Source organism: Oncorhynchus tshawytscha, linkage group LG19, assembly GCF_018296145.1.
Source record: "Oncorhynchus tshawytscha isolate Ot180627B linkage group LG19, Otsh_v2.0, whole genome shotgun sequence".
Classification (NCBI taxonomy): Eukaryota; Metazoa; Chordata; class Actinopteri; order Salmoniformes; family Salmonidae; genus Oncorhynchus; species Oncorhynchus tshawytscha.
Genome location: NC_056447.1, coordinates 41,252,475 through 41,266,166, shown reverse-complemented (window position 1 = coordinate 41,266,166; position 13,692 = coordinate 41,252,475). Strand labels below are relative to the sequence as shown.

The window sequence follows — 13,692 nt, the reverse complement described above, 5'->3', positions numbered from 1 at the left end:
AGACATACCCCAAGCGATTTACAGCTGTAATCGCAGCAAAAGGTGGCTGAATAATTTCACGCCCAATTTTTCAGTTTTTGATTTGTTAAAGTTTGAAATATCCAATAAATGTCGTTCCACTTCATGATTGTGTCCCACTTGTTGATTCTTCACAAAAAAAATACAGTTTTATATCTTTGTTTGAAGCCTGAAATGTGGCAAAAGGTTGCAAAGTTCAAGGGGGCCGAATACTTTCGCAAGGCACTGTATATTATATTATATATAAATATTATATACACACATACATATATATATATATATATATATAATGGTATGTTCATAACCAAGAGGGAAGATGGTATTTACCATATACGTTTTAGTTCCTTTAGCAGACGCTTATATCCAGAGCGACTTCCATGAGCAATTAACCTGTGAAACATCCACTTGAACGCCCCTCGAACTGGTAATTACTAGTGGGAAACTAGTCTATAGTCCCTGAGCTCCGACTTCGTCCACATGCTGACCTCACCACTTTAGGAAATTACCTCTAGCAGCATATTTGGCAGTTAAACAAAACATTCTTAATATTATTTTGTTCACAAGCATGATGGCTGCACGTTTAGTTCATGGTAGACCGACACAGCTTGTTGGCCATTAGCCAATCGGATTTCTCCAACGAGTTCAATGCACATGAATGCATTCAACTGGTAATTACCTCTCCCACTTGGTTGTGAACAGCTGCGTAGGTATCCGAATGTCGGGTAGCTTAGCAACGGATATGTTTGCAGAGTGCAGTCTAGCCCTGGTCATTTGATTCTCACCACAGCGAGACTAAGGGAAGATTGGAAAATGTACAATGCTGAATTACTTTCGGACCGCATTGCTGCGGCTAGTTTGGAGAGGAGGCGTAATCGAGAGATGCAACGTCAAGATAGGATTTTCAATGCTAAAGTTAGAACGATTGGGGTAAGTTTCTGTCTTCTCCAGCAATTGGCATTTAGTTTTTGTATGGTCATATGAGTGTAGAATTTGGTCAACAAAAAATGTAATGGCTTATTTGCAGGTAGGCAAGTTGAGAACAAGTTATCATTTACAACTGCGACCTGGCCAAGATAAAGCAAAGCAGTTCGACACATAACACAGAGTTACACATGGAGTAAAACAAACAGTCAATAATACAGTAGAAAAATAAATCTATATACAATGTGAGCAAATGAGGTGAGATAAGGGAGGTAAAGGCAATAAATAGGCCATGGTGGCGAAGTAAATACAATATAGCAATTTAAAACACTGGAATGGTAGATTTGACAGATGAGTGTGCAAAGTAGAAATACTGGGGTGCAAATCAAATCAATTTATATAGCCCTTCGTACATCAGCTGATATCTCAAAGTGCTGTACAGAAACCCAGCCTAAAACCCCAAACAGCAAGCAATGCAGGTGTAGAAGCACGGTGGCTAGGAAAAACTCTCTAGAAAGGCTAAAACCTAGGAAGAAACCGAGAGAGGAACCAGGCTATGTGGGGTGGCCAGTCCTCTTCTGGCTGTGCCGGGTGGAGATTATAACAGAACATGGCCAAGATGTTCAAATGTTCATAAATGACCAGCATGGTCAAATAATAATAATCACAGGCAGAACAGTTGAAACTGGAACAGCAGCACGGCCAGGTGGACTGGGGACAGCAAGGAGTCATCATGTCAGGTAGTCCTGAGGCATGGTCCTAGGGTTTCAGGTACTCCAAGAGAGAGAAAGAGAGAATTAGAGAGAGCACACTTAAATTCATACAGGACACCTAATAGGACAGGAGAAGTACTCCAGATATAACAAACTGACCCTAGCCCCCCGACACAAACTACTGCAGCATAAATACTGGAGGCTGAGACAGGAGGGGTCAGGAGACACCGTGGCCCCATCCGAGGACACCCCCGGACAGGGCCAGACACGAAGGATATAACCCCACCCACTTTGCCAAAGCACAGCCCCACACCACTAGAGAGGTAAAGGAGCTAAATAAATACAGTAGGGGAAGAGGTAGTTGTTTGGGCTATTTATAGAGGGGCTATGTACAGGTGCTGTGAGCTGCTTAAAGCTAGTGAGGGAGATAAGTGTTTCCAGTTTCAGAGATTTTTGTAGTTCGTTTCAGTCATTGGCAGCAGAGAACTGAAAGGAGGCAGCCAAAGTAAGAATTGGCTTTGTGGGGGTGACAAGTGAGATATACCTGCTGGAACGCGTGCTACGGGTGGGTGCAGCTATGGTGACCAGCAAGAAGCGATAAGGCTGGACTTTACCTAGCAGGGTCTTGTAGATGACCTGGAGCCAGTGGGTTTGGCGACGAGTATGAAGCGAGGGCCAGTCAACGAGAGCGTACAGGTTGCAGTGGTGGGTAGTATATGGGGCTTTGTTGACAAAACGGATGGCACAGTGATAGACTGCATCCAATTTGTTGAGTAAGGTGTGGAGGCTATTTTGTAAATGACATCGTTAAGGATCGGTAAGATGGTCAGTTTTACGAGGGTATGTTTGGCAGCATTGGTGAAGGATGCTTTGTTGCGAAATAAGAAGCCAATTCTAGATTTAACTTTGGATTGGAGATGTTTTCTGTGAGCCTGGAAGGAGAGTTTACAGTCTAATCAGACACCAAGGTATTTGTAGTTGTCCACATATTCTAAGTCAGAACCGTCCAGAGTAGTGATGCTGGACGGACGGGCGGGCAGGTGCAGGCAGCGATCGGTTGAAGAGCATGCATTTAGTTTTACTTGTATTTAAGAGCAGTTGAAGGCCACGGAAGGAGAGTTGTATGGCATTGAAGCTCGTCTGGAGGGTTGTTAACACAGTGTCCAAAGAAGGGCCAGAGGTATACAGAATGGTGTCGTCTGCGTAGAGGTAGATCAGAGACTCACCAGCAGCAAGAGCGACATCATTGATGTATACAGAGAAGAGAGTCGGCCCAAGAATTGAACCCTGTGGCACCCCGATAGAGACTGCCAGAGGCCCGGACAACAGGCCCTCAGATTTGACACACTGAACTCTATCAGAGAAGTAGTTGGTGAACCAGGCGAGGCAATCATTTGAGAAACCAAGGCTGTTGAGGATGTGGTGATTGACAGAGTCGAAAGCCTTGGCCAGCCTTGCACAGTAATGTTTCTTATCGATGGCGGTTAAGATACCGTTTAGGACCTTGAGCGTGGCTGAGGTGCACCCATGACCAGCTCTGAAACCAGATTGCATAGCGGAGAAGGTACGGTGGGATTTGAAATGGTCGGTGATCTGTTTGGTAACTTGGCTTTTGAAGACCTTAGAAAGGCAGGGTAGGATAGATATAGATCTGTAGTAGTTTGCGTCAAGGGTGCCCCCCCCTTTGAAGAGGGGGATGACCGCAGATGCTTTCCAATCTTTGTCCATGTGCATGTAATTGTGATGGACTCTGTAGGATAGAGGAATAACGTTGTGGAAGAGAAAGTGAGTAAACACCTTAAATATGTTTAGAACTACAAATGAACTTCTGTCGTTTCTTATTTTTTTAAATGTCACAATTCCAACCCTCTTATCTGGGTTTGGGACCGGCAAAAGTGACCCAAAAGAGACAATCAGACGGAGTTACTTAGTGTTTTTTTGTTTCGTTTTTTACATTTACATCCCGCCCTGAATGTAAGCCAGGGTGGAATCAGCCAGCGGCGGCTTCCCGCATGCGCGATTCATTTGCAGTCTGGATGCTGTGGGGTGAACATCTCCTGCTCTGACTGCAGCTGGGAGGGACTGCTACGTGAGGACTGGGCTGCCTGTGAGTGCTTTGGGACGGGGTTAGGACCCACGGCAGCACCCGCTGCTCATTGAGAACGATACGTGCTTTCACGTCAGAGTCTTAAAGTCTCCAATAACACCAGGAAAAGTCGCTAGATTTGTTGCTAGTCTCTTTTTAAAAAATGTGTCGCTAGAGGGGTGTGCATACTCGCTAAATATAGCGACAAAGTCACTAAGTTGGAAACACTGCTCTATATCAGTTGTTCCTGTTGTTCACACACGTATCTGCCCTCTCATTGGCTAGAATGGCACCACCTGATCCTCCCGACTGCCTTCCATTTTTGAAGACTTATTTTCATAGCGACCACTTGAGTATCTGGTCTGGTCAATATAATGGATAATCTGTATTGCAACTGTAACCGGCTGTGACATCACAACACTCATGTTAATTCAGTTGTGAAGACATGTTTGTCACACTTTTCTGTTCCTCACAGATAGATAAAGAGGCTCTTGATTCCCAAGTGAATGAAAGAAAGAAAAAAGAACAGGCAGAGGCAGAGTCACTTAAAGCATATGGTAAGTGCAATAAAATACAGAATGGGAGTCCTGACAGCTCTATATAAGCTTCCATACATACAGTAAGCTTCAATGCAACTAAGGTTTTATTGATGTTAGCTGTTAGCTAGTGTCATATGTCTCTGGAATGCATGCCCTCTAGCTGCAGATGCAGTGCGCAACGACAAGGCCGCTTGTCTACTTGATCAATGCCAACTTAAGGATGAGCGTCTGCTGCAGGGAGCCATAGAGGACTTCCGATTGAAATTCCAGCAGCGGTGGAGTCGACGAGAGTATGACTTGAGCAACCCAGACAAAATTAGAGGTCAGGAGGAGATCCAGATGCTGCCGGGGCTGGTGGGTGAGGACCCAGACAGCCAGGGGAGGCTGAAGAAGCAGCAGGAGCAGCTCAGAGAGTGGTCCTTCCAGCAGCAGCATGAGTTGGCCACAGCGCGACACCAGCAGAGACAGGAAGGTAGGCTACAACCTGTCCTGATGCTAGACACTGATACACTCACTGCCTCCTCTCAAAACAATCTCTGTCCCTACCTCACCATTGCAGAGCAGCAGTATGACCAGGACAGAGTGGACCTGGACGACAAAGCTCTCCAGCTCCAAACAATTGAGGAGGAGAGGAGGAGAAGCGTAGCCTTCGCTACAAAGAATTTCAATTTGACAAAGGTGAGTCATATTTTACCTGGTGCTTAACCAGGTGTGGTTGTCACACTGGCAAAGGTAAGTTATTTGGATTGATAGTACTATCTGGCACTGAATCTAACCATGTGTGGTGTGATTCCTGTGATTTGTATATGGGGGAACAGAATGTAATTCTGTCAACATGTCAACTGTGTGATATTTTGTCTGTCTGTTCCCAGGCAGCAGAGAATGCAGAGAAGCGGTGGAAGGAGTGGCAGCAGCAGGAGGAGGACAACAGGACAGACATCCTGAACCAGCTGCAGGGGGAGCTGCTGAGTGAGAGCCAGGAGCAGGGCATCAGTGTGCTGGGTCTGCCCCGCCTCAGTCCCGACAGCTACAAGGGTCTCGCAGACGAGCAGCTGCAGCACATCATCAACTGCCAGCAGAAACAGATAGATGAGAAGAGGGTACATCTACATTGTTTACCTTGAGTAGAGATGTTTTTATTGCAGTATGTTGCACTCTCTATCTTCTGAAAGAGGACCAAAAGCGAGAGTAGATCACAACACCCATAAATAGTGTTAACCTTCTCTTCATGTTTGGTTGTGCAGAGAATTCAGGCGGAGCAGCAGCAGGAGGAACTCCAGCAGGACCGGTTCCGTGTGGCCTCGGCTCGAACCGCCCTACTAATGGAGAGACAGCAGGCCCGCATCAACAAGCAGCTCCGTCGCACCCAGGATAACACCAACGCACAGCTGGCTGAGGCCCACCATGAACAGTAAGACACTTTCCATATGTTAAGGTTTAGACACATGGACGCAGCTGTATACCTTTCGCTTTGTTTGATGTTGTACTGTTGGGCTTCATTACCATACAGCATCATTGTTTGTCACATTTTTTTGAAAATGTTTTCTTTTAACACTTCTGTGCTCAGAAATAATTCAATTGTGCAGAACAAACTGATCAACAAGATTAGCACACTTAAAGGACACACATTAATGATCAACTAGGAGCTCAATTCAATCCATTTTGCGGAAGATCCGCGTTATCGTTCGATTGAAATTTAAAGACAATGTTCCCTAGTTCAGAGACTGCATTCAGCGTTAAAATGTAAAGGTAATTTGCGATTGAGCAGACATATGCAATATTTACCGTGATATTCCGCGATACGGATTGAATCCAGCCCTAGAGCTTGTTGACCTGCCCATAGCATTGCATAGACGACATATCAAATGCCTACAGTTTTGTTCTTGATATCAGTTCTAGATCAATGCATTCTTCTCCTTTCAGGACAAAGTATTTGGAGAAGGTGTACACTAACATCCCAGATGACAGTTACTTCTCCCAGTTCAACACCAGCAGTCGATAAAGGATGACAGGGCCTTACTTACTATGCCATGCATTATTAGACTATTATGGAGAAATGTTTCTTGTAATAAAAAGTGAAAATGTAGATAAATGATTTGTAACAAATGAACAAATCTGATGTTTTCTTTCCCTTAATTCAAAACTAAAAAAATACAATCAAAAAGGTCTTAATAGAAAAGTATGTCTATGAATAAGGCATTGCCTACTGTTCTGCATGCATTTGTCAAAATAATTAATTAAATCTGTACAAAACAAATGCAGATGTTCTCCATTAAAATCACATTACCAGCATAAAATGCTATTAAAGACTAGCTGGTCAGTTCATTCGGTGTAATCTTTTTCTCACTGTGCTCTATTTTCATGTAGTCTCCTTGAATTCACAACTACAGTGCAAATACAATTATCTGCAACTGAAATAATAATGATCAAATGCCTTTGTGTAAAAAAACAGCTTCCTTCATGACTCCTTGACTAGTGAACTCAACTTCTGTCAGGGGCCTCCATTTTGTAGGAGGTGACAGCAGTGTGGTCTCCTGATTGATATCTTACAGGAGTGTTATACACACCCTATCCACGTGAGGGCGATATGAACTTGTTCTCTTTTTCCTTCTCAACCCTAATTTGCCAAACTACAGAATCGTAGGCAAAGAAAAATACCAAAAATGATGTTTCAATAACACCTACATCCTTTCCCTTGTCTGAATTTTGAACAACATTTCCAAATATCATTCCCTTCCTATGGGGCACAAGCAACAGGCTCACAGACTGGGGTGATCCCACTGTCACAGTTAGCTTCTGAATGACCACTCCTCTGCTCCAACAGGACTCTATTGTGAGTTCTCTGAGACAAACTTGTCCCATTTTCTCTGCCACATATCCAATGCTTTCTCCTTCAGCTGTGGCGACAGAGAGCTGTACCTGGAACATAAAAAAAATTGAAAGTCAGAATCCTTACCCTACCATACAATACAATGGCATAAACGGTTGCAAGTAGCTAAGCTAGTCCAGGTTATTCCACCAATATTGTACGGTGCCTGGACCTGCTAGCTTGGCCTCACCTGATGGAGTTCATGGCCAGTTCCTTGAGAGTTCCTATGTGAGAGTTCATTCCACCTAAACCCACAAACGCCTCGTAAAAATCATGGGAGAGGCCAGAAGCTCCAAACATGGCAGGGTCATCTGAACTGATCACCAGGGGATGGCCCTCTGACATCAGAACAGCAGCTGGGTGATTCCGCAGGTCTGAGACCAGTCTCAGTACCTGGAGAAAAAATTTAAATTATTATATTTGACCTTTAACTCTGCAAGTCAGTTAAGAACAAATTATTGTTTACAATGACTGCCTACCCCGACCAAACCCTAACCAGGACGACGCTGGGCCAATTGTGCGCCGCCCTATGGGACTCCCAATCACTGCCAGTTGTGATACAGCCTGGAATCGAGCCAGGGTCTGTAGTGATGCCTCTAGCACTGAGATGCAGTGCCTTAGACCTCTGCGCCACTCGGGAGCCCCAAATGAAGAGTTTCAATGAAGATACAATCTACCTCGATCTGTGGATGGGCAGCCGTCTTAATCATTCATCAACATGTGAGTGTGGTGACAGCGATAATGCCCTACCTGGTTGGAGATGGGGCACACCTCTACAGCCACCCCTTTCCTCCTAGAGAGGGCCTTGGCCACGGGGTGGCGCAGCAGGGCAAAGCCATGGCCGATGCGAGACGTGTTGAACAGTAAAGCATCCAGTAGGTTCCCATCCACATCAGTGCCCTCTTCATCTGCAAATGACAGTCAATCAATGATGCCATCAATGTAGATTGTAGTAAACTCTTATCTGTACTGTACAAACTTCATTCTCAACAACACAAAATAGGGAGTATTGGCTAGAGAGTCTCATTCCATCAAAGTTAGTGCTATCCGGGCCCCTAACCAGGGCCAGATTAAGAAATCATAGGCCCATTCCATGATTATAGACTAAATATGAACACTTCAGATAAGGTAGAAGGGTTCATGTGCTCACCAGTCTCTCCTGCGTGGAAGAAGAATGGAAGGTTGACTCCTCTCTCGCCTGGCAGAGACAAGGCCTCCTTGAAGTACCAGAGGGGTCTTCCACTATCTTCCCGACCCACCTAGTACCAGACGAGAACATCAGACATGTCAACATCACCCTGCACAGCCTATACCTATTTTTTAATAAACCTATCTAGTAATAAATAAATCAAGTCCATATCAACTTTAGGTAATTTCCTGAGAGAAATTAGACAGTTTTAAGGAGTCTTGTGACTAAGGATCTACCTACTAGGTCAAATCCAGCCATGATCTCTGGAAAGACTTTCTGTAGGTTCATAGCCTCCTCCACTGCCTTCCATGCCATTGATGCATTCAGCCGCCTTAGACAAACAGATTCCCAAAGTATATTCAATCTCAACATTAATATGACATGTTTTGTTTTTCTCATTCTTCTTTATATTCTGTATAGTTTTTAAATAAACTAATCCTTGTAAAACTGTTAGAGGGCCCATGATTCTAATTCCATCTTTACACTGATCATGTGCATCTCCTGCATAGTCACCTGTGCAAAGTGAAGATGACACGAGCTCCCAGGAAGTCTGGGTGCTCTGACACAAACTGCCTGGTCACGTCCTGATAGGTCTTGAGGCCCCAGGCACTGTCATGTGTGCTCCCATCCAGCTCGTATGTCTGTGTATCAGTAACAAACATGTAAGAATTATACAACCTCTTATGTATAGACAATACATCCTGGTTACACCTTGAAAATGACTGGTCAACTCAAACTATTGTGTATGGAATAATCTCAACAACTTAATCACACAACTGAACTCATATCACACGGTTGGAACAAACAAGTATCTGTATGTGTCGTTTACCTCTGGAAGCAAAGCCCTCAGCTCCAGATACATGATACTATCCATGTAGAACTGCCTCAGGCCCTCATAGTAATAGTCCTTGAACACAGGAGCGTAGGTGACTAGTCCCCAAGCCGAAGTGAACGCCTGCTCAAACCTTTTCCAAACGACATCTTGGCTGGGATAGGCAGCCTCTGGGTCCTCAGTGAAAAGTGTGAGGTTGCGGATGAGGCTGCACAGGTTGTTGGAGAGTGCATACAAATTGAAAGAGATGAGTCAAATAGAAAATCTAATTTTGTCTGTATTCCCCCAGAGAGATACTTGTGTGATGTATGACCATGACATATAAATGACATAATATAAAATGAAATGTATTGACATACATGTGTCATTTGACATAGTGAATGACATACATTGCCTTCGGAAAGTATTCAGACCCCTTCACTTTTTCCACATTTTGTTACTACAGCCTTATTCCACAGACTTACTCTAAAATGGATTAAACTTTTTTTTTTAAATCCTCAGTAATCTACACACAATACCCCATCATAACCAAGTGAAAACAGATTTGTTTAATTTTGGGCACAAATTATTAAAAATAGAAAACAGAAATATTCAGACCCTTTGCAGTGAGACTCGAAATTTAACTCAGGTGCATCCTGTTTTCATTGATCATCCTTGAGATGTTTCTACAACTTGACTGGAGTCCACCTGTGGTAAATTCAATTGGTTTGACATGATTTGAAAAGGCACACAACTGTATATAAGGTCCCACAGTTGATAGTGCATGTCAGAGTGAAAACCAAGTCATGAGGTCGAAGGAATTGTCCGTAGAATGCCGAGAAGGGATTGTATCGAGGCACAGATCTGAGGAAGGGTACATTTCTGCAGCATTGAAGGCCCCAAGAAAACAGTGGCCTCCATCATTCTTAAATGGGAGAAGTTTGGAACCACCAAGACTCTTCCTAGAGCTGGCCGCCCGGCCAAACTGAGTAATCGGGTTAGAAGGGCCTTGGTCAGGGAGGTGACCAAGAACCCGATGATCACTCTAACAGAGCTCTAGAGTTCCTCTGTGGAGATGGGAGAACCTTCCAGAAGGACAACCATCTCTGCAGCACTCCACCAATCAGGCCTTTATGCTACAGTGGCCAGACGGAGGCCACTCCTCAGTAAAAGGCACATGACAGCCCGCTTGGAGTTTGCCAAAAGGCACCTAAAGATTCTCAGACCATGAGAAACAAGATTCTCTGGTCTGATGAAACCAATATTAAACTCTTTGGCCTGAATGCAAAGTGTCACGTCTGGCAAAAATCTGGCACCTACCTACGGTGAAGCATGGTGGTGGCAGCATTATCCTGTGGGGATGTTTTTCAGCGGCAGGGACTGGGACACTTGTAAGGATCGAGGGAAAGATGAACGGAGCAAAGTACAGAGATCCTTGAAGAAAACAGGACTTCAGACTGGGGTTCACCTTCCAACAGGACAACAACCCTAAGCACACAGCCAAGACAAAGCAGGAGTGGCTTCAGGACAAGTCTCTGAATGTCCTTGAGTGGCCAGAGCCCGGACTTGAACCCGATCTAACATCTTTGGAGACCTGAAAATAGCTGTGCAGCAACACTCCCCATCCAACCTGACAGAGCTTGAGAGGATCTGCAGAGAATAATGGGAGAAACTCCCTAAGTAAAGGTGTGCCAAGCTTGTAGCGTCATCCCCAAGAAGACTCGAGGCTGTAATCGCTGCCAAAGGTGCTTTAACAAAGTACTGAGTAAAGGGTCTGAATAATTATGTACATTTAATATTTATTTTATTTGTATAAATTTGCAACAACAAAATGTAACCTGTTTTTGCTTTGTCATTATGGGGTATTGTGTGTAGATTGTGTGTAGGGGAAAAAAACATTTTAGAATCAGGCTGTAACCTAACAAAATGTGGAAAAAGTCAAGAGGTCTGAATACTTTCCGAATGCACTGTATATAATGACATATGTTCCTACTACCTACCTATTGTCAAGGTCAGTGGTATTGCCTGTTTTGGCCCTCAGGGTCTCCAGCAGCATCCAAGAAGAGCACTGAGGTTTTGGTTTGGGCTGACCAGAGGAGAAGAGTAATCGAACTGACTGGTCCTCTGTAATGCACATGTAGCAATGTGGCCGGTACGTCACATTCCTTACCAGCCACTCCACTCCCACCATGGAGAAGTCATGGACATGAAGTGCTGCTCCTAAAACAGATCAGAGGAGGAGATGTTCGTAACCTGTGTGACACAGGAGGTTGGTGGCACCTTTATTGGGCAGAACAGGCTTGTGTTAATGACTGGAGCGGAATCAGTGGAATGGTATCAAATACATCAAAAACATGGTTTCCAGGTGTTTGATGCCATTACATTTGCTCCGTTCCGGCCATTATTATGAGCCGTTCTCCCCTCAGCAGCCTCCAATGCTGTGTGGCTTACAATGAAGTACATTATATATGTGCCATATTTGCTTACAAGTATCCTCTCAGTTTATCACAAATGCAAAGGGGACGGGGGTACCTTTGGGCATCCTCTGCAGTAGGCTGTAGATGAGGCTGCGCTGGATGAGTGGCTTTGCCTTGAAGAAGTGCAAGGCAGGAGGGAAGTCCGGGCTCTTCATCTCCTGCTCCTTCAGTTTGTGCAGCTGTGCACTGAGCCGCAGCTCTGCCTCTGTCAGCAGCAGTCTGCCCCCTGTCTGCCGGGAGGCCTCCTGGTGCATCAGAGACTCTCTGAGCCTAGGGTCAGGGCTGCACCAGCACAGGGTCAACCAGCACAGCAGGACTGACACCATAGCCACCTGGTGGCTCTCTGGCCAGTGCAACATGGGGAAGGTGTGGCTAATCAATGTTGGTCAACACTGAATAGATAGGCTTGAAGGAGAAAGAAAAGTGATAAGACAAACTCATCTAGTGGGAAAATAGGTTCAACAGAGCTTGGTGTTTAGTGTAAGCCTACTGCACCTGTTTACAGAACATAGGACATAAATCAATGGTCTTTCCACTTCCTCATTATTACTTTCTTATGCTTGCTTCCTCAGAAATGTAGTTTCTCTTGAAACAAACAAAAAATATCCAGTTCAGACAATACCTTAAGAGGTCTATTTCCCATAAGAGATATTTCCCATATTTCTATGAATATGATTTAATATGTATATAATATGTATAATATGTAGAGGATAGGATCTTCAGGATGTCATACTGACAGGTTGCATTTAGATCTGAATTTGATACATAAATGCACAATTAATTTATTTGATATAGTTTTGTCCGCAATTGCAGTATTTATCTGTAAGTAGGCTAGTTTAGTGCACCATGGTGGACGTGGACAAAGAGAGTAGCACCACCACCAGCTGTCGGTGTCAACAAACCCGCTTTGTGATTCACGGATTATGTAGTTTACTTGCTGTGAATACGTTTGATGCCTAATAGTGTTTTTGTTAGTTTACAGTTATGATCAAGATATTTAAACGAATACAGACTTTTTATAAACCTGACATATTGCCTGCTTCAGCCGGTCGCCTATTATGTTGTTCAGTTTAAAGGGCTACGCGAACGTTTGACGCGTTGGCGATTTAAATATATCTACAATGTAACAACAATGTAACAACAATGTAACAACAATGTATCTAACAATGTAACATTTGGTAAACGTTAAAGTGGTGTGGTGTGCCTCAAGCCTGGAATTCTAAAGTGTAACAAAGTAACAGCTGCACGTTCACACTGAACGCTGGATACATTAATAATAGCATACATGTTTTGCCAGTGTTATGAACATTAATTGTTATTAGAACGAGTCTCACCACTGAACAAACCTGTCCGTGAAAGTGAAGTGATGAATGGGTACTCCTATACTGCTCTATACTATAACAACAACTGTTACAACAACAACAAAATCAGTTCTTTAGCCTGAAAGTGTAATGCCGCGTTCATGTATTAATCGGAAATAGGAAACTCGAAAATGTCCAACTTGCTAACAAAATGTCCGCAGGACCAGTTAGCAAGTCTGACATTTCCGAGTATTACGTGAACGCAGCATTACTCTTACTCACTTCCTAAAACATTGGGACACGTCATATCCCCCAGTGGTTTACTTGGGATGGAAGAAGTGCAGAACCTGTTCTCCAAGTCGGTCCATTAGACTATGTTCACCGAATTCACAAGTGACATTATGCTATAGAGACTTCTGATTATTCGCTGTTAACGGTTTGTATACATTTTCCAGTACATTTAACCAAATTTTCATTACTATTTTTTATTGCCTACTTGAAAGTAAGCCTTATTGACACTGGAAAGCTGCTGTGTCTGATCCCATGTAGACCTACCTGCCGTTGTGCCCTTGATCAAGGCATTTAGCCCCCCACATAGAACCGCACTTTTAGTCACAGGTTGTCAACCCTCCACCTGGAGACCTCCTGGGTGTGCAGGCATGGCGTTTTCAACCAAATACTTTTGTCTTTATACAATTATTCAATAAATCAGAGTTCAAATGTCGCAATTACATGGCTGCTGTTTAATAGAGGGGAATCGCATCTTTC

At 43.9% G+C, this 13,692-nt stretch overlaps 2 protein-coding genes across 2 annotated transcripts; one reads left to right on the top strand and one right to left on the bottom strand.

The window, feature by feature from the left end:
• The first annotated feature begins 579 nt into the window (after window positions 1–579).
• Window positions 580–6,602, top strand: ribc2 (RIB43A domain with coiled-coils 2). Its single transcript, XM_024379897.2, has 7 exons — window positions 580–945; window positions 4,214–4,295; window positions 4,438–4,749; window positions 4,837–4,955; window positions 5,150–5,377; window positions 5,522–5,688; window positions 6,201–6,602. Exons 1-7 carry the CDS (start codon window positions 829–831, stop codon window positions 6,277–6,279), a joined length of 1,104 nt encoding a protein of 367 aa, XP_024235665.1. The 5' UTR covers window positions 580–828; the 3' UTR covers window positions 6,280–6,602.
• On the bottom strand, window positions 6,394–13,107 carry LOC112218774 (adenosine deaminase 2-A). Its single transcript, XM_024379896.2, has 10 exons — window positions 12,958–13,107; window positions 11,679–12,028; window positions 11,147–11,366; window positions 9,165–9,375; window positions 8,849–8,976; window positions 8,576–8,666; window positions 8,297–8,405; window positions 7,897–8,054; window positions 7,337–7,539; window positions 6,394–7,196 (listed from the first exon to the last, which is right to left on the bottom strand). Exons 2-10 carry the CDS (start codon window positions 11,980–11,982, stop codon window positions 7,106–7,108), a joined length of 1,515 nt encoding a protein of 504 aa, XP_024235664.1. The 5' UTR covers window positions 11,983–12,028; window positions 12,958–13,107; the 3' UTR covers window positions 6,394–7,105.
• Window positions 13,108–13,692: the final 585 nt, after the last annotated feature.